Raw genomic sequence first — 25961 nt, 5'->3', positions numbered from 1 at the left:
TAGAGCTTGGGGTGGTGTCTCAGAATGGCATCTGCCTTCCCAGCATTCCTGGCTCCTTTGTGAGATCTCTAGCAGCATGGTTTTGAGAACTGTCTTTTCCACACCAGTTTTTCACCTCCCTTCTCTCCTTTAACTAAGTGGCTCCTGGGCCTGTGGCAGAGGATCTGGTTTTGATCCCCAGAACTCAGGCAAGCCGGATACCATAGCAACATCTGTATCCCAGTGTTCTCTCAGTGAATTTCTGGACACCTGTGGGCTAGCTACTTCAGTGTGTGCAGCTGTGAACAAGAGATCCTTTGTCAAACAAGGTTTAAGGCAAGGACTGATATGTGAGGTTGTCCTCTATCCTTTATATGCACATGGTAGCACATGCATATCTGTCTTTACACACTTAAACATGCACATACACATATATCATGCATATACAAGATAAAAAATTAAAAACATAAAGATAAATTGGCGACTCTTGTATTCTCTCACTGGTCTTTCTGCTAAAGTCAGAGTCTGTCAGAATGGGACTCAACCTATCCGTCAGGATTCCTGATGACTACTTGCTTTCAAAGGAGGGGCATGGAAGAAGAAAGAGACCCATGATTTTGACCACTCATTTGAGAGTTTTTGGAGTTAAGAGCTCCTGCGATAGCACCTAGACAGCAGAGGAATTGAAAATGTATTTGGCAAAATGACCCCTCTCCAGACATGTGTTCTTGCCATGTGCAGAGGCTTCTGTTCTAATTGTCAGTCTCCCACAGAGGCAAGGAAGTTATTAAGGGAGAAGTAGATGGAGGGAATATGTCATTTGTTGCCTGAGGATCCATAGTTGGTAAGTTCAGAGGGGTATAAGGCAATGGAATAGCAAGTTGTTTTTTAGGGGCGGGCAGTGGGAAGGAGTCCCCTGGAAGGAAGATGTGCCCCGACTTAGTGTTTTCTCTAGCAGCGAAGCTGAACTTCTTGCAGTTGAGCAACTCATGTCTCCTATGTTGTCAAGATGGCTCAGAAGGTAAAGCCTCTTGCTGCAAAGCTTGTGTCCTGAATTCAATTCCTGGGGGGAGGGGGGTCTGACACCACATTTAAACCTGGAATTAGCAATATAGAAGCTACCAGAATAAATTTCTTGCTAAGAATGCAGACAGTAAGTCCAGGGATAGAAAAATGATGAGAGTTACACTTGTATAATGGATTTCTGGCCATAAATTGGGCACCTGTAGCACGGGTTTGAGCCTACATGCCTCCAAAGACCTGCACATTAAAGGCTTGGTTTCAAACCTCTGGTGCACCTGCGAGATGGCAGAGCCTTTTTTAGAAATTTGGGGAAGTTAGATGAGTAAAGGTGTGCATTTAAAGGGGATGCTAGGACCCTGGCCTCTCTCTTGCCTTTCTTTGCTTCCTGGTGGCTGTGAAGGAAAGTGGTTTCTACCACACCCTCCACTGTGTTGTACTGTGCTACCACAGGCCCAAAGCAACATGACCAGAGGACTATGATCTTCAACCCCTGAAACCTTTCCTCTTTAATGGATTGTTTATCTCAGGTATTTTATCACATCGACACAACACAATGGGCTACCCAATGATGAGCTACTTGCTTTTTGTGTTTTTCTACCTGTCCCCAGCTGTCTCCTTTTACCCAGAGTTATCTGCAGGTCGGGCTCCAATCCTCAAGGGCTGAGGGTGACTGAGAACTTCTCAGTTGGAGGAACAGTCCTATGTCCTGTGAGCTGTGGTCTATAGTTTTGGTGTACTGAATACCCCAGGGCAGAGCTGGTACTGGTATCTTTAACTAACAGATGGGGAAACTGAGACCCAGAGACATGAAACAATGGAGTCCTGAGCAAATTAGAGGATATGCAGAGCTAAGACCTAGGCTTCCCAACTCTTGGCCTACTTCTGGGGTAGGTTAGGCATTACGCAGATTTCAGGTGTTTTTGGATTCAAGATAAATTTTCTAGGGCCTACTCTGGAGCTATATACAGAGGTCAACCCCAGCTACCTATCTGAGGGGAGCAGCACGAACAAGACTCTGAGACTTTTGGGCAGAAAGAAAGCCCAACAGGAGGCCTCTCTGGGAGTAGGAACCTGTTGAGGTGGGGACCCCAAGTCATTGCCTGCCCAGTAAGGCATGGGATGCCAATGTCATTCCAGTGTCTGCTCACCCTGCACAACCCAGAGTCTCCTAGTTGCTGATTACCATAGGTCATGTGGGAGTTACTGCCTCCATCTTAAAGATGAGAAAGACCAGACTCAGCAGGATGTGTGGGCTGTGTAGAGCAGTGGTTCTCAACCTTCCTAATGCTGCCTCCATCTTAAAGACGAGAAAGACCAGGCTCAGCAGGACGCGTGGGCTATGTAGAGCAGTGGTTCTCAACCTTCCTAATGCTGCCTCCATCTTAAAGATGAGAAAGACCAGGCTCAGCAGGACGCGTGGGCTGTGTAGAGCAGGGGTTTTCAACCTTCCTAATGCTGTGACCCTTTATATGTATTCCTCATGCTGTGGAACATAAAATTAACTAATTGCTACTTCATAACTGTAATTTTGTTACTGTTATAAATCATACTGTTAATAGTTTTGGAGATAGAAGTTGGCCAAAGGGGTCGCTATCCACAGGTTGAGGACCACTGGCCTAGAGTCTTTTTGCAAAGAAATAAAGAACAGAACAAAGGTCTTTTCCAGCACAGGTGGAAGCAGTCTAGTTGGGCTCAGGGAACACAAAGAACTTTGCTGTCTTGCTCATCAATAATGCCAGTGAGGATGGACAACATCCTTTTCCAGCCCAGCGAAATGACAAAGACACCAAATTCTCATTTAAATTAAAATATTTCTTCTATTTATCTCCCAGTCTGAGATTTTTCATATCAAAGTCATGAAGAGTTGCTTGACACCAACATCCATCTGCAGGCAGAGGTCAGGATCACCTTTCAGCTAACCTGGGCAGAATCTGACCTGTGCAGCTCAACAGCTATTTTCAAGTGCACAATGCTCAGTGTTCAGTACAGACATCATGAACAAGTACGCAGATGGGTGTGTGAATGTGCAACCCCTCTCCATGCCTTGTATATCCCAAGGCTCTCCTAAGTAAGAGATAAAGGGGTCCATAGAAATGGCTGCTTGGTTACAGATGAGGTCCAGAGGGGTAAGAGGAGAGTAACTTATTCTGGACTTCATTCCCAGCCCTTAGTCAGCCATCAGCACTAGGAGAATGATTGGCTGTGAGACTTGAATTGTCCTTTGCTGTCATCCATGGCCATCCATGTCATTCGGTCTTTAATGGCAAGCTCTGGGTAGCTTCCTGAGCTATGGGCCATTGATGGATTGGGGAGTGATTTTCTCTGAGGTCCAGGGTTGCCTGCCATCACTGAAAGAGGAGAGTTGCTTGCTTGGGAAGAGAGAAACCAGTCCCTATGTTGAAGTTGCACAGATGCTGCCCCACTTGGGGTGCAGGGATGGGAGGATGAAGGTAGGGACACAAGGCTGCTGGGTGAGAGGGCCAGGCAGGGGCTGTAGGTCCCATGGGTGCCATGGGGCAAGGGGAATCTGGGCAGGGAACCAGCTTGAAGCAAGCTGAGTCTGAGAGAGTAGGTAGCATTCTGTTGGAGGCACCAACGTGGGCAGAGCAGTGGGTGTCAGCACAGGACCCTGTCAGGAGAGACCAGAGGAAAACAATGAATCCTAACCTTTACCAAGGGCTGTCCCTGCTGCCTCGTGGGTGCCCCCAGCCCTCAGGGAGCTGGGTAGTAGGAGCAGCTTGTTCCTGCTTTGCTTGAGACTTTCAGCCTCCTGTGTGGCCTAGCCGAGTGCAAGGTCACCAACAACCATTTGCAGGCAGAGGTCAGGATTGAATCTAACCTGTTCAGCTGGGTCTAATCCTCACAGTAGGAGTAGCAACTATGTGCCTGGGACATCACCTCACTCCTCAGAGCTCTGCTTCTTCAGTAGCAGACCATTAATAGAATGTTCCAGGTCTTAATCTTTGCCCAAACTTTAGTACTGACCTCTAAGGGGCAAGGTGACCCTTTTATGCCACACTGTGATGTGGGATTTGAGCTGAGATGTAAAACTGGGCAGTCTGCTTTACAGCTGAATGCCCAACCCCTACGTTCTATGCTTTACCCTGTGACTCTGTTTTGTGAACTGTGAAGTTTTGTACAAGTGATAAAACCACTCCTTCCTGTCACTCAAAGGGAGAGCCAGCCAGCCATTTGCTCCAGATCCTGCCTTCCTTCCTTGACCTTCCTACTTCTAGAAGTTTTCCATTGTGCTCGGTACTGTAGGCACTTCTCTCAGGACTTCCTCAGATCAGGGCCTGATTGAGATGCTCCCAGATGACTGTCCCTCCAGCCCCACTTAAGGACTGGGTCACTCACAGACATGTCCATGTTTGAGGGCAGGGCCAAGCTGGCCTCACCAGGCTGCTGTGGGGCACTGAGGTTCCCACTCTTCTCCTGCTTCCTCCACTTGGCTCTCTGATTCTGGAACCAGATCTATGGTCAGGGAAAGAAAATGATGTGTGTAAAGGAAATACAGTTCAATTAATACCTCTCCCATCTGATATCTTCCCCCTCAAATGCAGAACATTGATATATGCCCAAAGAATGAGTACTGCACTGTTTATAAAATCATAAGTGGGAGGTGGTTCTTTGCATGTGATGTCTAGAGACTTCAGAGAAGAGACCAGGGTCATAATCTTTAGAGTGGAAATGAGGTGGGGATACCTATGAGTGATAACTGAGAAGGCCTGGTTGGGGTCTGCAGTGAACAGAACTCATAGAGAGTCTCAGGTCTTATTAACAGCTACCATGTGGGAATGTGTGTCAGACTCATCTAATTTCCAAAGTGAAAATCTTGATTTTTTTTTTAAAGTGTAAATGCATTTGCATTTTCAAATGCTGTGCAGGCCAAATAAAACCCATCTGTGGGCTGTTTTCTGTCAGTAGGCCACCAGTTTGCAACCTCCGTGGGCCACTTGGCATCTATAGGTTGAACATTGGCAGATCTCTGCATTCATGGGCGCCCTGTTGGTGTCTGACATGTGGCCATTTGTACTTGGTGATTCTGGGGAGGCAATTGTTGGATTCTAGACTTGATGGCAGACGCAGGTGCTAAGCATTCAGCTGGAGCACAATTCCAAATGGGGAGAGAAAGGGGAACCGGCTCAGGCTGGGCTGGGCTCTAGCCAGAAGGCAGCACATTGGGCTGGACCTCTCTTTTGATTTTGAATGAGAACAAATGCACTACCTTTTAAAAAAAGAATGATGTAGAAGATTTTGTGTTCAGAGAGCTATAGTGTCAGCAGAGTTACAGTTGGATATGACAGACCCTCTCATGCCAGCCTGGGACTTATGAAACAGAATGTGTCTAAAAGCATGTGCTGGGTCTGCCCTGGAGGTGACAAAGGACTACTGTGTCCAAGCATGGACACAGGAGTGGGTACTCTGGAGGAGAGAGATTATGGGTGTTAGATTAGGCTGTCAGTGGTAAAACCCCATCTCTGACTGTAGACCCTCGGTCTGTCTGTTCTGCTCACACCCAGGGGACATGGCTGTTAGTGGTAAAACCCCATCTCTGACTGTAGACCCTCGGTCTGTCTGTTCTGCTCACACCCAGGGGACATGGCTGTATTCTGTACCTAAGCTCACCAACAGGACCCTGATAAGCTACTTCTGCCATTCCAAATGTTTGAGTGGCCCTCAAGCTGAGAGTGATTTGCACAATTTAAAACCACTGAAGAAAGAAACCAAAAGAAGAGTAATATTTTTTTTAAACACCGGCAAATTGTACAAAAACCAGATTTCAACACTTGTAAATGAAGTTCTGCTGAAAATGTCACCATGCTCACCTCTTTTCACCTTGGGTGTGGCTGCTTTCAGGCCTCTCTGACAGTAACTGTATGTGTAGCAAAACCCAAAGTGATGCTCTTAGTAACTTGTTGGTAGGACCCGACCAACTGTTATGGCAGATAGTGTGAGTAACCTTTAGAAAGCATGAGTAGGTTAGGAGATAGGACCTGGGGATAGGATGCCTACCCACTACACTGCCACACCAATGAGAGAAGAACCATTACTCAATGAGGTTGGTCTCACTTCTTAGAAAGTAACATTTGGCTGTGATGACAACCCACTAGATAAAAGCAATGGCAGTTTCAGTTGGGGCAGTCCTGGAAGGCTGAGGACCCAGCATGAGACTGGCTGGAAGGTGGGTGCTGTACCTGTACTCGAGCTTCAGGCAGGTTAATTCTGGAAGCCAGCTGGGAACGGACATGGATGTCAGGGTAATGGGTGAAGTGGAAGAGCTTCTCCAGCTCCTGTAGCTGCTCTGTGGTGAAGGTAGTGCGAACTCTCCGCTTGTTCTTTTTTTCCTCTGTAGGAGAAAGCATGCAAGTTGGGTCAGCAACCTTGATGTCAGCCCCTTGGGGAGATGTTCATATTGCTTTGATCTTTCTTCTCCAAACCTATGGCCACTGCTGAGTCTTGGTTCCTGGCTCTTTGGGATTGGAGCTGAGCAACACTGTTTTCTAGAATACCTTCTAGGCTGATCTACTCTACAGTGGAGTCAAGTTAACCTTCTAGAAAATTCTCTGATTCTGTGCCTTTCTTCTTTGCCAAATGCCTGTAAGAATTACCCTCTTGTCTACATCGGGAGATGGCAAACCATGGCTTGCAGATCAAACCCTGCCTACTGTATTTTTAAATAAAGTTTTACTGAAACATAACTCTTCATGCTGCTCTTTGTATCATCTCTTCCTGCTTTTGCATTATAATGGTGGCACAGAGTCATTGCATCTGAGAGCATATGTCTATAAAGACTGAAATAATTACCATCTGGCCCTTTACAGAAAAAGTCTGCCAACCTTGGCTTACAAAGTACAGGCTGAGCATGGCAGCAGCAGGGCCCTGGAAGTCTGTTTCCAATCCACCTGTCTAGCTTTAGTCTATTCAGATCTGGGGCTGCCATGTGTGGGGCCTACTGAAAAATTGAAATATGAGGTCCCTTGTTCAGAAAAGAGCCAAGGGACCTTTCCTTGATTTTCTAGATTGTCACTATCTATCATGGGAAGGAGTTTTCTATAAATGAGTCTGCCTGCCTGTCTGTCTATCTATTTATCTATCTATCTATCTATCTATCTATCTATCTATCTATCTATCTATCTATCTAACATGTGTAAGTATGTATGATATATACACATTTCTGCATAAGTATGATATATATATATCATACACATAAACACATACTTACACATGATATATATATATATGCATATATGTATATATATGTGTGTGTGCACCCATGTATACTCACACACGGAAGTTACAGGAGGACAAAGGGTGCCCTATTCTATAATTTTCTATAATAGTCCACTGAACAGGGTCTCCCACTGATCTTGGAACTAAGTTGGCAGCCAGAAATCCCCAGATGATCCTCCTGACTCTGTCCCCAGGGGTTACAGCTGTGCACGTAGTTATGTACTGCTTTTCTACATGTGTGCTGGGGATGTGGACTCAGGGCCTCATACTTATGCAGCAAATGCTCTTCCCTACTGAGGCATCTCAGCCCTCATGGTTATCTTTTAATTTGCTATTTAATTTTGAGAGAGATAGATTAAATGAGAACCCTCATTGAGTATGTTAGCCTTCCCAGGGGCTGGGGAGATACCACAAAGCTTTGGAACATAAATATTCAGTGGAGAAATTTGACTCCATCCTGCAATTTGGCATCTGACCTTAAATATCCTGGAAGCCATACCTCAGCCAATCCCTTTCCAAGTTGCAAGTGCGTAGGGGCATGGGACAGGGGAATAAGAACCTACCTTAGGGCAGCAGGAGTGGGAAGGATGGTGAGTAGGAGGTGCCATGATCTGATAACCTGGGATTTGCTTAATGCCTCACTGGACTCCTAAAACATGAATTTTCACCTAAACGTGCTAGTTCAAGAGAGTGACCCTTTGTATTCAGCTTCCCTCTAGGTACAGCTCTCTATGGAACTATGGTGGGTATTCACATTGGCACAGCCAATTCTACCCCCATCACTCTGCTAACCTACCTACCCAGCCTCATTCAATGCTCAGCTGTCTGACTTTGTAGCACACCTTCATAGCTATTTTCCTCTTTGAGACATAAATTCAGTCTTAAAAAAGATTCAAATACTTTATTCTTTGGCCTTTGTTTGACTTTGGGTACATAGGGTGCAAGGATAGGCATCAATGGGCCCCAACATAGAAAAGGCTCAAAGTAAGTATTTTGTCTATAAAATATGATAGAAATAATATTTTATAGTGACAATTAAAAAGTTAGAAGTCCCTAAAAACTTTGTAATAGTTAATACCTACTGTCAATATTCCATGTACAAACTGTCCTTCTTTTAGATGATAAAGCAAACCAGTGACAATTTCTTAAGCAAATGTTTGAAAAGATGAGAAATTAGAAAGGGTTTGTAATAGAGAAATGAAGTGGTACTATTAACTATGATTCATTATTCTCATGATGAGGGACATATACCAAAGGAGCAAACAGACACAGCTGTGTCTGTGCGGCAGATAGAAAAGTAGTTGTTGAGGCTGGCCAGGTGGCTCAGTGGCTAAGACCAATTAATGTTCTATTAGAGAGCTAGCATTTGGATTCTGGTACTTATACTGGGTATCTCACAAAAGCATTAGCTCCAGTTCCAAGAGATCTAACTCATCTGACTCATCATCTGGCCTCCATGGGCACACACATGAACATCTACACACACACATCAATTAAAAAAAAAAAGAAAAGAAAAGTAATCTATTCACTTGTTCCTCTCAGGGAGATCTTTCAGAATGGGAGACTAGACCACTGTTGTCTATAGCTCCTCATGGAGCCATGGAACAGTGGATGTTGGTGGAATGACCAAACTGTGTGGTTTGTTTTCTGATCAGGGCTTCTGAAGATGGAGCTGTAGGAGTCTTAATTGAAACAATTACAGGACTGCAGAAAAAGTACAAACTCTCAGCCCAGATTGTCTTCACTTTCAGGTTATGATGGAGAGTATAGTGCCTCCTGTCCAAGGAAGGCTTATCCTCATACTTGGAGGACGCAAACACACTGGGGAGGCAGCCCATATTTATCTGCAGCCTTATCTTTCTGGAGAGTGAACCTCTTAAAAGCAGGAGTGGATCTTAGATTAACTGAACGACCCTATCTGGGGAGAGCTTCATCAGTATTTGTTCCAGATGCATAACTTGGTTTGAAACTCACATGACAGAAAAGACATTTTTTTGAAAACCATGCCTGAAATTTTGTAGAACATCTGTTGTCATGTGTCAGGCAGATGACTGGTGAGAGCTGATGTGGCCTAAAAGGCTATGTGGAATCTGAATGCTAAAGAGGAACTGGAGTAGGTGCTCCATGAAAACTGGTAGTAGTTTAATAACTGAAAAGACCCACTAACTTTCCTTTTCTTTTTATTGGCAGCTGCAGTGTGCTGAGGGAGGTGGTGCTTGCCAGCAATCCTGCTGTCAGTGAATGGTAGAAGAGACCCAAGCTTGTTCCACCACTTGGGCACATTTAATTCACTTTCCGTGCCTGCTCTCACAGTCTGTAGGGTGAGTCAGGACAGACATTGAATGATAGATGACTAATGATAAATCCACATTGACCTGTGATCCTCTCTTGGGATGCTTGCCTGAGACCCTTTGAAGAGGAGGGAAAGGGCACATAGGGGCAGGCACTTTTCTTTCTCAGGATCAACCATGTTATCACTTCCCTTGTAGGAATGAGATTGTGTGGTCTCACCTGTGCCCAGTATCCCCATGTTATGTTAATTCACTTTTAAAATCTCCTCCAAATGCTTTTACTCTACTTTGCTGATTTGCAGTTTTTTGAGAATGTGGGCAATGAGGGTTAAAGTGTTATCTCTCAATGGTTTTTGTGCCTCCTCTTACTGCATTTATTTATTTATTTATTTATTTATTTATTTATTTATTTATTGTGTGTGTGCGTGTGTTTGTGTGTGTGCATATGTGTGTGTGTGTGTGTGTGTGTGTGTGTGTGTGCATTTGCTAGTGTGAGGATGTTGAGGTCAGAGGACAATTTGCAGGAGAGCAGGTCTTTCAAAGATTAAGCTCAGGTCATCAGGCTTGGCAGCAAGTACCTTTACTCAGTGGCCCATCTTGTTAGCTATTGTGTGCTGCCTCTGTTAGGAGTCTCCCTTCTGCTACTGTCTTCCTCCCTTTCTAAGTTTACCCTACTTCTAAGTAATAATAGTAATAATAATAATATTAATAATGATCATAAATTAATAAATTTACTTTTATTTTGAGACAAGTTCTCGTGTTGTTCAGACTGGCTTCAAACCTACTTACATAGAGCAAGGAAAGCTTTGAACTTCCAGTTTTTCTGCTTCCATTTGTCCTGGGATTAGAAGCGTGCACTAAGATACCCAGGTTATGCAGATTATGAGAACTGAGCTCAGGCCATCATGCATGCTAGGCAAGCACTCTACTCAGTCACCTCTGGAGCCCCCAATTTTATTTTAAAATATATTATTTTTTGTTTAGAACTGGTTGTGTGTTTAGTAATAATTGCTTCTTTCCCTGGAGAGATGTTAGGAGAGGATTCCATCCAACTTCAGCTTGGTGAACCAATGAAATTTATTGGGGTTACTCATAGAAGCATAGGAGATTCTCAAAGCAGATGAGTCATTGGGAAATTGCACCCTTGGAAATGGATGGTTGGTCTTGCACGCACATGACGAAGAATGTATTCCCCCATTACACTAGCACCCTGTAACACCATGTGCAACTAGGAAAGCGTTAACATCTTAGGTGACAGTTACACTCTTCCCAGGAGAGGAGGGATGGCCACAGCCGCCATATTACCACGGACCCATCTGTTACTAATGTTCTACTTATTTTGTTGCCATAATTGTGGAGCAAGGTATTCTTAGAGCACCACAACAGCTCTGCTTTGTGATGGTACTGGCCATGTCACACCCAGAGGAAATGACTTCACTACAGCATGAGCCGAAGCCAACGGGAACTGAGGCGGGATCAAAGAGCGGGGTCGCCATTGCCAGGAGCATGATAGATGGCTCTGTGGCCAGTTTCTAACAAGCACCATGGGTGTGTATGTGGGTAAGGGACCCTAACTAGCTAGGTTCAAGAGGGTTATGTATATTCATTTATTCATTCACTAATTTATTCACTCATTCATTCAGTTAGCATGGAGATTATAAAGAAGAATTCTATAAAAAAAAGTGGTGGCACACCCCTTTAATCCTAGCACTTGGGAGGCTGAGGAAGGCAGATTTCTGAGTTCGAGGCCAGCCTGGTCTACAGAGTTCCAGGACAGCCAGGGCTACACAGAGAAACCCTGTCTCAAAAAAGTCATTAAAAAACACAAGAGAAGATTCTAGACTGTCAGGCCAGTGTGAGTTGAGAGTCCTCTGGGAATCTGGAGTTGTAGAGTAGAGGAGATTGAAGTCAGTGTGGGATGTAAGACTAGAATACAAGAAACAAAACAATGCAGAGATAGAAATAGAATGTAGGTTACAACAAAAATGAGTGAATGCTTTTATTTTCCTCAGAATGAAACTATAACAAATAAGTGCTTATACTTAAGGCAATTCCTTGATAAAATATTGGCTTCAATTTTTTTATGGGATATTTTTATTAATAAGGGAGACATGGCTTTTCCCACTCACAGCAGGGCTTTCTCAGCATCACGTGGAGGCTGGATGAAGAAGGGGAAGGATTAAATCTTGCTCTGTTCAATACCTGCCTGCTGACTGCATGGAAAGGGACTGACTAGGTATAACATGTCTAGAGCATATTGTATACCATTGGCTTTGAACTACATATGCTTTGGATGGATATTTGTTTTTGAGAGATGATAATAGTGATCATGGTGGAATTACAGTCTAATTACTCTAGTGATATCTCTAAGAAGACAGATGGTACCTTACACTCATGGGGAGATGGAGACTGAGTTCCAAATGGACCAGTCTTCTTGACTTAAGATGCCAAGCTCCTTCCCCCAAGAAAGGATGTGGGTTCTTGGGGGTATCAATAGTCAGTGCTGATTATTTTTTTATAACATGATTTTATTTTATTTTTTGTCCTTAGGTTTACTGTGTTTTTTTCTTATCAAGTTGTTTTTTTAAACAAACAATACATTTTGATCATAGTCTTTCACCTTCTAATGCCATTTTCTTTTCTTTTCTCTTCTTTTCTTTTCTTTTTTTCTTTTAATACTTCCCTTCCTGGAATAACCTCAAAGCAGAGAGACATAACTGGTAGTGAGAGAACTCCAGAGCCAAGGTGACTCCCAGTGACAGGGTTTCCAAAGAAGGCTAAGTCCAGTTGGGGGAGTGACAGATAGACTCGAACCACAGAGTCAGGGAAACAGGTTTAGGACCTGAGGCTGGACATTATGCAGAGATTCACATCCTTAAAGTTGTGTTGTCCCAAACAGCAGCTGCTAGCTCAGAGTAGCTACTGAAATTTAGCAAAATAGAAAATTCAGCTCCTTAGCCATGCATCCATAGCAGAACAGCCAAGTGTGGGGAGGGGCTGCCATGTTGGACTGTGTAGCTGCAGCACACAGCCATCACTGTGGAATGTTCTGTTGGACAGTACTTCCTCACTGGGCTGCCAGCTGAATTCTTGAAGGAATCATATTCTGGGCTGAACTTTTTTTTAAATTACAATATCATTTAATTGTCACTAATCCACAGGAAAGGAAGTATGAGATAGATGTGGTGCCAACTTTGTTTTGGCCTCAGCAGTCCCTCTCTGTGCCTGGGAAGGAGGAAGATGTCAGTGGTGGAAGTTGTGTTGAGATCCTCTGTTGGGACAGGATTTTCTTGGAGTTAATCTCACCATAGGGCAGGGAGGGAGAAACAAGAGAAGCATCCAACGGGACAGTTTAGAAAGGATGAAGGTCAATGCTTCCTGGTCTAGGCCTGGCATCTCCTTCCCAGGTTCTTGGCAAAGAAGTCAGGAAGCCCAAGGCTCCATCTCAGCCCATCATCCCCATCTTCTGAGATGAACAAGAGCACCTGGAGAGCAGGGAGAGGTGGATGAAGGCAGAAGGGACTGTCAGCTCTTCCAGGTGGCTCTTCTGGCCACTGTTTATTCTGGGAGTTGTGAATCACACATGAGTGAATCTTCAAAGTGAATAGTCAGCAGAACTTAATTAAGACTGAGGGCTCTTTAGCACATCGATCATAAGAAATACACAATTTATGCAGGTGATTAGGCCACCTAATTATAAACCGATGTTTCTCTGCACTGGACTCCCTCCCCCTGATTGTTCCTTCTCAGTGGTCTGTTAATTGGCCCTGGCTGTGCAGCTAAAGGCTGAGGTGGGGTGGGGGTGGGGGTGGGGGAGGCTGGCTTTGCCACTGGGGGAAGCCTCTGGGAATAGGTCTTTCCTTGTCATTGAAAGCAAGGGGTTCATCAAGAAAGAGACCTTGGGCAAATTTGCAGCCCTCTGTAGGCTGGAAATACCTGACACAGGAAGGTAGAGTACAGTCAGGAGACCCCCAGGGCTGGTATGTGCTGGCCTCTTCTTTTGAATTAGTCAAGGTCTTTCTAAAGCTCTGTTCCCACAGAGTAGATCAGCTCTTCCCATCCGACCTTTCTACCAATAGCTCCTCTCCCCATTCCTTAGTCACAGGATTGCAGCTGTAAATGGCCACATCGGGACCCCCTGCAATCGACCATAGCCTTTCGTCTTCCAGGTGCTCTTTGCCGCTGTGAAAGACTTTGTCCTTCTTTGCCTAGCAACATCCTACCCATGCCTCAAAGCACAAACCCAGGTTTGTTATGAATCTCCAGGAACAACCCAAGAGATCTGAAGAGAAATGAGTGCTAAGTTTCAGTTTGCAGCAAGCAAACCTCATATTCAAAATTCTGTCTCAGTGTCTGTCACCTATCATGGGAATGACAGCGATCACAGCTGGATGGATAGATGGAAGTGCTATAGTTACATTTTCCTGTACGTTTTAATCTATATTTCTATTTTCTGCAATACACACTTTTTTTTTGGTTAAATAGATAACAGAAAAGAAGAGAAGTGTGGAAAGGAATGAGAAGAAAGAACACAGCAGGAGGCAATGGGAAGGGACCCTGGAGGAGCTCGGCTCACCAGAACTGGGTTTGCTGATGGCTTCCAGTGGTGACAGGTGTGGTGACTCCTTTAGGCAGTATGCAGCTGGACATCTTCCATGTGTGACCTCCTTTTCATGACACTTTATAAGTAGGACTTCAGCAGATAGATTCATACACAGATATAGTACAAACACCATACACATATCACATACATACATGCATACATATATATATCATATAACATAGAAACATATATATGTAAACACATATATATCACATAATATGCTTACATATATGCACTCTCATATTGTCCATATGTATACCACATACACACTTTATACAGACATGCAAACATATATATATATATATATATATATACATACATACACATACCTCATACACACACTCACAAGAAACATACATCATATACACCACATCCATATATCACACATACCATACCACATACACTTCACTACACAATACACATCCCACACACATTGCATACATAATACACACACAATACATACATACATACATACATACATACATACACACACTAATACACATACATGCACACCCTACATATACATTCACATAAACTACATGCACCACATCACACATATAACACACACACACCACATCACATATTTAACACAATGCACACATGCACATAACACATGCACACACACCATACCATACATATAACACACACATACACAACACACATCACACACACATGCAGATATACACACATACATATAGACACACAGAGTCCCTTATGATTTTTACCTCCATTTTTCTTTCCTTTTCTGTTAAAGGTAGTTGTTCCCCTACTTAAGTGTATGGGGTTCTCTACCCAAAGTAGATTTGTTCTTCTACCTCAGTAGAGGCCTAAGTTCTCTAAACATGGCTTTTAAAAATGCTGATGTCCATACTTAGAGGCCAACGTGGGGTTGGTTTGGTATGGTGGTTTGAATAGGAATGGTCCTCATAGACTCATGTGTTTGAATGCTTGGCCATAGGGAGTGGCACTATTAGGAGGTATAGCCTTGTTGGAGCAGGTGTGGCCTTTGTTGGAGGAAGTGTATCACAGGGTGTGTGAGATTTGAGATCTCCTATGCTTAAGCTATGCTCAGTGTGGCACACAGTCTCCCCCCTGGCTACCTGCAGGTCAAGACGTAGAACTCTCAGCTCCTCCAGCACCATGTCCACCAGCTGCTATGCTTCTTGCCATGGTGGTAACGGACTAGACCCCTGAAACTGTAAGCCAGCCCCAATAAAATGTTTTCCTTTATAGGAGTTGCCTTGGTTATGATGTCTCTTCATAGCAATAAAACCCTAGCTAAGACACTTGGCTTTCAGTCTGCTTTCCTCTTATGTCTCCTGTGACCCTGCTTGGTGATATTTAGATGGGAGTCACACTGAATTCTGTTGTTCCTTGCAAGAAACATACTTTCTTCTGTTCCTGTGACTGCTGAACAGGCTGCTCTCCTCTCCCTGCTTAGCACCATTTCAGTGCCAGCTCCTCTCTCACACGTTCCTTATGCAGAATTCATCATTCCCCTCTGGGAGTCCTGATCTTTTTCACTAAGCTCTCTTCTCTGCAATGCCATGGTGACCACCTGTCATGACATTCAAGGTCTGGTGAGATGAAAGCAACATGACAGGTTTCAGGGACACAGTGACAGATAAGTTCCATGTGCTGTTCTCTCTCTCTCTCTCTCTCTCTCTCTCTCTCTCTCCCTCTCTCTGGTGTATCTACATTTGAAATGCTGCCATCCAGCTTCTACTTGGAATGTTGAAGCTTGTCCTGGAAGTTCCTCCTTTGGGGCTTTTAGATTCGGGACTTTAGAGAGCTTTAGGGGCAGTCAGTGTGGGAGGATGCCACTCTAGAAGCTGTTGGAAGTCACTTGGGGGTGCTAGTTTGCAGTGAGAAAGAGCCAAAAGGTGGCTCAGCATGGAAGACTTTTTAATTTTCTTCAAGGCTGCACACACCCATCTCAACTGAGACATTTTATTTTATTTTATTTTTTATGTTAATTGTAATCAAAGAGTTCTCATTGATATTGGCCATGTGTGTTTTCCAGCATTAAACTCCAAAATGCTTCCTCATTCCTTTTAGAATACAAAGTAACAATATCCCATGCTTGTTGGCTTAGCAGACCCACTAAGGGTCCAGCTGCTTCCAGCTCTTAGGCCTCATTGGTCTATCAGCAGCTCTGGGGGGCTCTTTTCCCTTCTCAGTCTAGAGATTACCTCCCCGCCCCAGCGGCCTTCTTCTAGGCGTGGGGTCTGGGAGTAGCTTCTGGTACAGTTTGCATCCAGACTGTCCCCAAAGCCTCACTTGCTGGAAGCTTGGATCCCCAGCCCATGGTTCTGTAACTTTAGGAAGCGGTGACCAGCAGGTATTCAGTTCACTGGAGCTGTGCCCTTGAATGGTTGGAGGAGGCCCCTGCTCTCTCTCTCTCTCTCTCTCTCTCTCTCTCTCTCTCTCTCTCTCTCACACGCACACACACACTTTTGCTTCCACATGCCCTTGCTGTAATGTGGATGCCATCATAGGCCTGGACAGACCAATAGAGTGTAGCTGAAGCTCAGGAAATGGTGAACAAAAATAATCCTTTCCTTTTCCAAGTTAGTTTGTGACTGTGGTACTGGTGAGGTAGAGTAGGATCATGGGATCAGGTGGAGGAGATGGAACCACGTGCGCCTTGGAAGAAGTACTGGCTATTGTTCTGCTTTGAACATGTTAGTTCATGCTTTGAACAGTTGGCCCCCATTTTTCCAGGTTAACTTTGAGAAATTGTAACTTTTAGAGGTGAAGCCTAGCAAGAGGAAGTATGTCATTGGGATTTGATACCTTTGAAAATTATACAGGGTTCCAGGTTTCTCTTTTTCCTCTGCTTCCTACCACAAGGTGAACAATCACTCACTCCATACTCCTACTACCATGGTGTTATGCCCAAGAGAACGAGGACAAGTGACCATGAATTGGATCCTCTCAAAGTGTGTGCTCAAGTAAATCCTGTAAGCGGTTTATGTCAGGCATTCTGTCATATGTCTATATGCGCAATCATCCTGCCCTCCCCTCCCCTCCCCAGTCTGTGCTCATGGGAATCCCTGGGTCCACTTGTCAATCAGCCAAAGTCAATAATCATAAAGCGATGAAGGACACTGTGGTCCCTGGTCATAGGCTCTATCTTCAAATGTCCAGGGAAGAACAGCTGTCTTTGATTCCAGGAATTGCAGAGGAGAAGGAGAAAGCTAATATGAAAGGAACAGAGATGGGAGGAGAGATGAAAAGGAAGGGAAGAGAAAATAAAAAGGAAGGAAAGTAAGAGAAAGGAAGTGAGAGACCCTTCATAGGTGGGATATTGTGCCCCAAAGATATGTCCAAGTTCAAACTCTTCATAACAGTGAATAAGACTTTATTTGGGACGGTGGTGGCACACATCTTTCATCCCAGCACTTGGGAGGCAGAGGCAGGCAGATTTCTGAGTTCGAGGCCAGCCTGGTCTACAGAGTGAGTTCCAGGACAGCCAGGGCTACACAGAGAAACCCTGTCTCAACACCGCCCCCCCCAAAAAAAGACTTAAAAGACTTTATGTGGATAAACAGCTCACCAGCAGGAGGAACATACTAGGATTCCTTAGAGGCTAGGCAATCCACCCAGGCCTATCCCTCTGAGAGGCCTCTTCTGTGCTCTTCCTTCCCACTGGGGATAGAATTTCAGAGGTTCACCAGTTGGATAGGTAGACATGACCTCCTCCTTCTCAGGTTCTGAGCCTCCAGTATGGAGAGCACCTTCTTCCTGACTGGTGCTCCCTTGACTTTGGAAGCTCCTGGGCTTCAAGGGGTAGCCCCTCCCAAGAGGAATTAATGCGTGGTTGGGCCCAATATCCTCTCACTTAGGGAGACAAGCTTAGATATTTCTCCAGTTTTGAGATATGAGAGGGTCCAATCTGTTTATTGTGAGGGTCCCTATGAGAATGAGAAGATGGGAAATTAATCTTATTTATCCACATTAGGAAAGTCAGAGTGGGCAGTGCCTCTAGGTTGGCCTGGAAGCCTGAATGATAGACCTGGTTTTGAATCTTCATGAACTTTAGATTTGAACACCCTCTTCACCTCTCTGAGCCATAGTCTTCTCAGAGAGCTCCCCTGCACCCCTTCTTAGAGTACAGCTTTGTGGCCTTGCCCTTGCTAGTGTCACTATCTTGGACATGGGCCTTAAATGCCACAGTTAATCTAAGCTCCTTACATGATGGCGGTAGAGTGGTAGGGGCTGTGGCTATATAAAACCTGACATGAAAAATTAAGAGTGGAAAAATTCATCTGGCTTATAGTTCACAATGGCAGGGAGGCATGGTGGAGCAGCCCAGAGTACATAACATTGGGATGGGGGCTCTTCACATTGTTATAGAGCAGGCATAGTGTGAGAGAGGAACTTGGGGCCAGGAACCCACTCCTAGTGACGTACGTCCTCTTGTCAGGCCTCATCTCTTCAAGGTCCTATAGTTTCTCAAAATAGTGTCACCATTTGGGAGCAGGCATTCAAAACACAAGCCTGAGCCTGTTGGGAGATTTTAGATTTGAACCATCACCTGAATTCGTGTCTACCATGTAAAGCAACTCGTGAGATCTATACATGTAAGGTGAGACAGTGGGGAAGCTGCGCCTTCTGCTGTTGTTCATGGGTGCTTCCCTACATGGGAGGTTCTGTCCCAGAGGAGGGACAGAACACAGCTTAAGGGCACTGGCCAGCAGCAACACATCCTGAGTTGCATTTGGAGCTCCTCAGATGGCAGGGAGGGGCAAGGGCGATTGACATGGTTGGCCTCTCTGCTCCCTTGTTTCCTTCCTACTGGTATTGCGGCTAAACATTCTCTAGAGAGGCAGTCTCTGCTATGAAAAACGACTGTCCTGGACTCCTCTAGGGCTTCCTAACAGCTAATTTATTGTTGAGTCAGTCAAGGAACTTCATGGAGCCCTATCTCTGCCCTTTCATGCTTTTATTTTGAGGAAACTGAGGCCCAGATGGGTGATTTGCTTTAGTTCATTGTATGCATTGGTGCCGTGTCTGGGCTTAGAGGTCAGTTTTCATGAGATCCTCCCCTATGTACCCAGCACGCCCCACAAACTTCCGCAGCTTACCTTTGTACTGGCTGCCATATTGGCATCCTGTCTGCTCTGGTGCTCACGTCAGCTTTCCTCAGCTTTGCTTTTTGTTTTGCTCAAACACACACACTTGAAATCCTTCTGTCCTGATCACTACTGGTTCACTGGCACCTTTTGACACCACAGGAGGCTAGGATGTCCACAGAACCACAAAACCACTGACATCGTAGCTTTATACCTGAGATCCCTTAAAGACATAAACTGCCAAAGGACCTGACCCCAAGGGTTGGGAAAGCTGAATTCTAGAAGAAGGGTCATATGGATTTAAATTGTGACTAGAAATATTTCCCATGCGTGGCTTTAAGGTCTCTGGAGATAAGTGTTAGTGCTAAGAGCTCACGCAGTTTTTAAAAGGTATTTTCTCTCCTCTTTTCGCTTTTCCTTCTCTGAAATGGGGCTTATGCATATGGCCAACAACGGCCAGGAAAGTGCTGTGGGCGCCACAGGGCACCCACCAATGCTGTGGTTGTTTTGGCCAGCACTTTCTGGTGTCTGCTCTGGCTTTACCAAGAAAATGCACATAGAACTTGCTAAAAATCCTCAGTGGAGGCGTAGAAAGAGCAGTCTCTCCTTATCTGTCGGGATCAGCAGCATCCCACTCTCTCATTGTGATGGAAGGGTGGTATTCATTCATACAGCTGCAGCAGGAGAGACCTAGGTTAAAGACCCTAGTGAACTGGCTTCTGTGAATCCTCAATTAAACTTCTGAAAGCTGTTCAATACCAGTGGACTTCTGAAAGCTGAGTCCAAGGCCCTTTTCTATCAGAGAACCAGCCAGCTCCCCTGCTGCTGCTGCTGTTAACATCCCTCCTGGATCTTCTTTTTGCCTGTAGCTGAGCACAGCCCCTGTAAGGAACCTCTGTGGAAGATTGGCTGGCATCAGGGCTCTGTGTGGGAAGGCAGTGCCGTCAAGGACTCCCCCAAGCTACCTGCCTGGCATTTTCTTAGATGAAAGTGTGGAAAGGGGGTGAGACCTGGGTCTGATGTGAGAAATTCCAGGCCTACAGATGCCTGACCAAATGGTCTTTGAGATTTCATAAGCACCAACATCACTCCCCACCCCACCCTGCATTTCTTGAGCTGTTTCACAGAGTGAAGCTGAGATCAGAGGACAGAGACTCCGCTAAAGTCACACAGCAGGTTAAGACAGGACAGAGCCCTTCTGCTCCCCAGCTCTTACACCACCCTGAGTGGATGCTGGCTTGAAGGAGAGCCTGACAACTACCTGCTTACTTATTTAGGTGCATGGCCTCTGGTGGCTGCAGACTTGGGTTTAGGGACTCTGTGAGGACAGACCCTGACAAAGTTTCAGCTACTAGAAGCCATGCAGGCTAAGCTCAGCTCATGGGGAGAATGTGCTAGAAGCAAGGCTTTGGGGTTCCAGGCCCTGAGTTCAGATTGTGACTTCCAGCTTTATAACTTGGCAACACTGTCCATCTCTTTTCTTATCAGTCCCGTTATCAAAACCTCTGCCCAAATGAAAGGAAAGTGCCCACCACCTCGTCAGTGCAGGATGAATGTGACTGACAGTTCCCAGCCATGGCCTGGTCATAAGAATAAGCTCCGAGCCCCTGCACATCACAATGGCCCGAGCCTATGTGCTTCTGCACACAGAATGCCACAGTTCTATATTAGACTGAAGGCTAATCATAAAAGCAATAAAAGGCTAATAATAAAAAGCAACTACTATCCCTTAGTAGTTTGGATCGTAGGTTATAGTAGGTTATAGAACCTACCATCCCTTTGGATGTCACAGCCCCCTATTTTATTGACAGACGTCATTAGAATCTCCCACCCCTTCCCCAAGACAACAGAACAAAAGAAAATGACCAGAAATTACTTACCTTGGGGCTGATCCTGTGGGGGCCTCTCCAGCTTGGAACCTGGGATAGTTGTCTGCCCAGAGTCCTCTCCACCAATGCTTTGTGGTCTGGGCAAATTTCTTCTTTCTGTGGGTCTCTTCAGGATTGCCTCAATGGAAAAGGACAGGCCCAGTTTCTCTGGGGCCTCACAGTATCCTGAACTCTTCTCCATGTCCCTGTGAATCGTAGGGCCTGCCATGGCCCGGCCCTGCTGCTAGGAGGAACACTCTGTGTGTGTCCAGGGAGATGCCAGCAGCGTGTGATATATTTTCTTCCTGGAGCTTCTGGGGACACAGAGGTGGTGATTGGGGATCCTGGTGCTGGGTGATTCAGGCGCAGTTCCTTGGACACAGGGACTTCCATGGACCACGAACACCTCCAAGACTAGGAGATGGCTTCCAGCAGAAGAGCTGGTAGGTGCTTTTCCTGTATCCACAGGTCTATAATTGTCACCAAATGGAGGTTCAATTTTCCAGAGAGGGTCTTCTTTGAGAGGGAGTCTTTCAGAGTCCCCAGCCTAGACAAGAACCCGGGAGCTCACTGCTCCAGAAAACAAAGAGAAAGCAGGCAGAATTGATGGGATGAGGTCACTCTTTAGAGATTTGGAGTCAGCGTCCACCTTTGTCCTCTCTCTGACTTGTGTCCCCTTCCTGCTGGCCTTAGGCAGTTCCCGGGAGGCTAGGCTGCCACCTATGGGCCCTAGCTGGCCAAGTGAACCCTGAGCCTCTTTGTGGCTAAAAGGGTCTTCTCAGAGGCCCTTCTAGGCTTCCTCAATTCAGCTTCCAGTCTCAAGAATGAGACTTTCAGGGCTCCTGTACCTCTGCAGATCTTCAGGTAGAGGTTAAGGCCGATGCTGGGTCACTTCCAGGTCCGTGATCGCTTTCACCCTAGGCCTGTGTCTGAGGCCGGTGCTCTCTGGGCTGGTGTTGGCTTTATTCTGTTCTCTTCTTCCTGAATCCCAGTCACATACTAAATTCTTTAGCCACCCGTTTCTCCTTCTTTTGGGATCTCTTTTACTTTTTTCCCTGCTTGATCACCCTTTACCTTTCTCTGAGACAGCCCCAAAGACTCCCTGTCCAGTAATCTCCGAGCTTGGAGCTGACAGTCACTGCTCTATCTTGCCAGGAATTCTGCTCAAAGAAATGTGTAACCAAGGAGGAGGGTGGGCTGATAAGGGAAACAAGTCCCCACCCCAGGAGATGGGATGGGATGCAGGTGTTGGGTGGAGAGCTGAGGGAAACAGCCAGGATTGGATGATAGATACAGGATGCCTTGCAGAGGCGTGGTGCTGAAGAAATGGCCAGGTGGAATAGAAGAGCAGAAGGTGGGGGAGGAACGGCCAAGGCCCAGGAAAATGTGTTTAAACAGTTAGGAGCATTTGTGGGATTCGCAGAGGCTTCTAGGGTGAACCTGGGTGTAGTGGGTGAGGCTCAGCCAGGGGTAGTCCCTCACAGATGTGTGTTTCTTGGCTTGCCAGGGCTAGAGCAGGGAAGGCATTCTAAAACCTGTGTGGGGTATGTGGAGCAAAGGAGGCTCAGAACAAAGGGGTACAGGGGATGGAGTGACAGGAGGAATTTAAGGATTGTCCTGTGAGGCCTCAGGGTGTTACAACACAGAATGACCGGCTCTAACTGACTGAATGTGAACTTCACGTTAGAATGCAGACCTCTTCATAGGGGGTTTGTGGGGAGGCACAGTTGTTCCCCTTTCTTTGAGTCGGAGGACTTCCCTGAGATGGGGAAATAGGCAAAGAGGTCCTGTTCAGGAGTAGATCTCCTGGAAGTGCCCAAATCTCTGGTTTGGCTGGAAGAGATTAGGCTCTGCAGTGATCTGCAGAGGTTCATTCCAGCTGGAAGAAGCAGGGATTTTCCAGCAGCGAAGCCACCCTCTTCTAATTGATTGTAGGCTCCAAGAGAAGAGTGAGAGCAAAGTGGAGAGTGTTAGTGAGTCAGAAGCCTACGTGGTTTATGGGATGTCTACTTCTGCTCTGCAGACAGCCGAGTCACATGACTGCTTCTCTGAATGGATCCTAGTGCTCTCCTCAAAGCCTGAAAAAAATTCATGCAGATAGCAACCAGTCTGGTCTTCTTACATATATTTACTTTCTGAGTTTGAAATTAATTGGCAGTTCGTTTCTGTCTCCTCATCTTGGTTTTACGTTAATGTTCCACTTGGGTCAAGTAAAGAAATCTAGGAGAGGTGTGTTAACAAACAGCAAGTTGGACAAACGGACAATTTGCTCACACAACAGTTAAATTTATGCATCTTGACCTAATTAAGTCACAGGAAGAGAGTGTTATGTATGTTTCCATTGCTTCATTCTGAACTGAAAGTAAGTGTTGGGAACAGGTTGCTTATACAGCTTATCACGTGGTACAGAGCCCAGCAAGTAATTGCCACTAGTAAAACCTAGAAGCTGCTTCCAAATGTACCATTTCCAGTTGCAAGGGAATGATATCATTTCTTTGTGACTATGATTTTATATAACGATTTAAAAAAACCGCACAAAACCAAACCAAAACAACAAACAAACAAACAAAAAAACCAGCTCAGCTGTTGCAGAGGATCTGAGTCTGGTTCCTAGCACATACTTGGTGGTGAACCTTATTTGTGACTTCAGCTCCAGGGCATCAGATGCCCTCTTCTAGCCTCTGCCAGCATATAGTGATCTAGAACAAGGAAATGCCCAGAAAGAAAATAAAGGTTTATTTTAATAGTCTTTGAATTCATACTCAGTCAAAATTTGAATGATGTCTCCTTCTCTATACAATACAATATGGTTAAGGACAGAGTCCTACAAAAGCTGGTCCCAGTAGTGGTTGACCAAAAATGTTTCTATTCAGGAGGGCATCTTGCCAGAGGTAGTCATGGGTGAAGACAGAGCTTCCCAGTAGCCCTAAGTGTTAGGTGTCAACAGCACCATTTTTACAGCTGAGGAGATATGCCCAGAGAGGTGGAGCAGAAGAAGTAAAGCTGCACGGCTAACCAGCAGAAAGTACTGAGCTAAACCTGGCTCTAAAACCATGTCCTTCACACTAGGTTGCTGTCCTGTGTCCACCTGCTGCAGCCTTCAAATTTGATAGTGGAAGAGAGATAGGTGGTCATGGTTGTTATACCTGCTGGCTTAGTTCTTTGATTCCTTTGATTTTTGTCTTTCTATAAAGTACCCTTTTTATTCTGGGAATGGTGGTGAATGCCTTTAATCTCAGCATTTAGTACTCAGCAGAGGCAGGTGGATTTCTGTGAGTTTGAGGTCTGCCAGGTCTACAAGGTGATTTTCAGAACAGCCAGAACTGCATAGAGAGACCCTGTCTCAAAACAACAACAACAACAAAACAAAAGAAACAAAACCAGAAAAGAAAGATAAGACCTTTCTTTTGTATATGTGCACGAGGGTCTCTCTCTCTCTCTCTCTCTCTCTCTCTCTCTCTCTCTCTCTCTCTCTCTCTCTCTCTCTCTCTGTGTGTGTGTGTGTGTGTGTATGTGCATCTATACCTGCAAGTCTGAATTCCATATCTGGTGTTTTTCAGACAGGGTGTCTCATTGAACCTAGAGCTCATTGATTTGGCCAGACTGACAAATCAGCAAGTCTCAGGCATCCTCCTGTCTCTGCCTCCACAATGTGGGGAGTGCTGACAGACACCTCCAAAGTTTTACATGGGTGCTGGGAATCTGAACTCAGGTGTTCATGCTCTTATGGCAAACACTTTTTCAACTGAAATTTCTCTTTAGCCTCAATAAAATACCCTTCTGTGGTACGGACCTGGATGCTGGGTCTTCTAAGCTGTCTCTCGAAGACCAGCCGTAGTTCTGACTTCTGGACTGGAGGCTTTTTATCATTCACATGTGTAGGTATATTACCTATCTCCTGAGTGTGTACCATATGCCCAATGCTTGGCAGCCTCAGAGCCAATAAATGCCTTCATTCTTTGGTAAATCTCCCCTTGTTTTTTTAATTGGCAGAGAATTAAGAGGTTATGTGGCCTTTTGGGTCAAGGAAGCTTTGAAGAATAGGAGCGGGAAAGAAAGGAAGTACCATCATTAGTAAGTCCCTCCCAGCTGTCTCAGTCTTATCTAACTAAACACACACAGCAAATAAGCCAGCTCCGAGCAGGGCAGTTAGCCTCATTGTGTAGTGAAGCAACCATGCTTCTGTCTTTTAGTGTGCATATGTGCCTGTGTGCATGAGTGTCTGCTTATGGAAGCTAGAAATCAATTGTGGGTGCTATTCCTTAAGCTCTGTCCATCACAGCATCTTTAATAGGGACATATAACTTGCTGAATTGGCTAGGCTGGCTGGCCAATGAGCCCGAGGGATCCACATACCTCTGCCTTCCCAGTGCTGGGGTTAAAGTGCATATCACCATGCTTGGCTTTTTATGTGGTTCTGGGGATTGTACTCAATTCCTCATACTTATAAGGCAAGTACTTTACTAACTGAGCCTTCTCGTCACTCCCACCTTCTGGGATTTTCTGTGACTTGCCCAGGGCCCTGCAGTTAGGAAGGGGTAGAGCTGGACTTCCATGCTGGGTTCTGAGGCCCCACTCTCCCTTTCTCTCTCCAGTGCCTTCACCTTCCGAGACAGGATCTGATGTGGTTGTTGAAAAATGAGCAGGCCACACAGTGGCAAGAGCAGGAAGGAGCCTTGGAGCACGACTGTGTGAGCCCACGAGGTACAGTGTTTCTGCTTTCATTATGTGAGAGGAGGTTTGGAGAGGTGCTTGTGAAGAACTTGATGGAAAGATAGATCTGCAGCATCTGCCTATTTATGCACTCAACAAAGATTTTAAAAAAAGATTTATTTATTTATTTATTTATTTATTTATTTTGTATGAGTACACTGTAGCTGTCTTC

General features: G+C 45.3%; 1 protein-coding gene across 2 annotated transcripts; it reads right to left on the bottom strand.

The window, feature by feature from the left end:
* Window positions 1–2797: 2797 nt before the first annotated feature.
* Window positions 2798–21777, bottom strand: Isx (intestine specific homeobox). 2 transcript variants are annotated; one of them, XM_031390966.1, is made up of 4 exons: window positions 21089–21777; window positions 6201–6352; window positions 4360–4476; window positions 2798–3631 (listed from the first exon to the last, which is right to left on the bottom strand). In XM_031390966.1, the coding sequence occupies exons 1-4, from the start codon at window positions 21303–21305 to the stop codon at window positions 3395–3397; spliced, it is 723 nt and encodes a 240-aa protein (XP_031246826.1). In that variant the 5' UTR covers window positions 21306–21777; the 3' UTR covers window positions 2798–3394. The 2 variants fall into 2 exon arrangements, with proteins under 2 accessions (XP_031246826.1, XP_031246825.1); XM_031390965.1 differs by having other exon boundaries at window positions 4401–4476.
* Window positions 21778–25961: the final 4184 nt, after the last annotated feature.

The sequence above is a fragment of the Mastomys coucha genome, unplaced genomic scaffold, assembly GCF_008632895.1.
Source record: "Mastomys coucha isolate ucsf_1 unplaced genomic scaffold, UCSF_Mcou_1 pScaffold22, whole genome shotgun sequence".
Lineage (NCBI taxonomy): Eukaryota > Metazoa > Chordata > Mammalia > Rodentia > Muridae > Mastomys > Mastomys coucha.
Note: the sequence above shows the minus strand (reverse complement) of the source record. Positions and strands in the feature narration are given on the sequence as shown.

Excerpts from the sequence above, each read along its gene's own strand:
- Isx (XM_031390965.1), bottom strand. The coding sequence starts at position 21,305 with ATGGCAGGCCCTACGATTCACAGGGACATGGAGAAGAGTTCAGGATAC. Across the intron at positions 4,477-6,200 it reads TGCCTGAAGCTCGAGTACAG|ATCTGGTTCCAGAATCAGAG; the intron begins GTACAGCACCCA and ends CCCTGACCATAG. Across the intron at positions 3,632-4,400 it reads CAGTGCCCCACAGCAGCCTG|GGTCCTGTGCTGACACCCAC; the intron begins GTGAGGCCAGCT and ends CTCTCCTGACAG.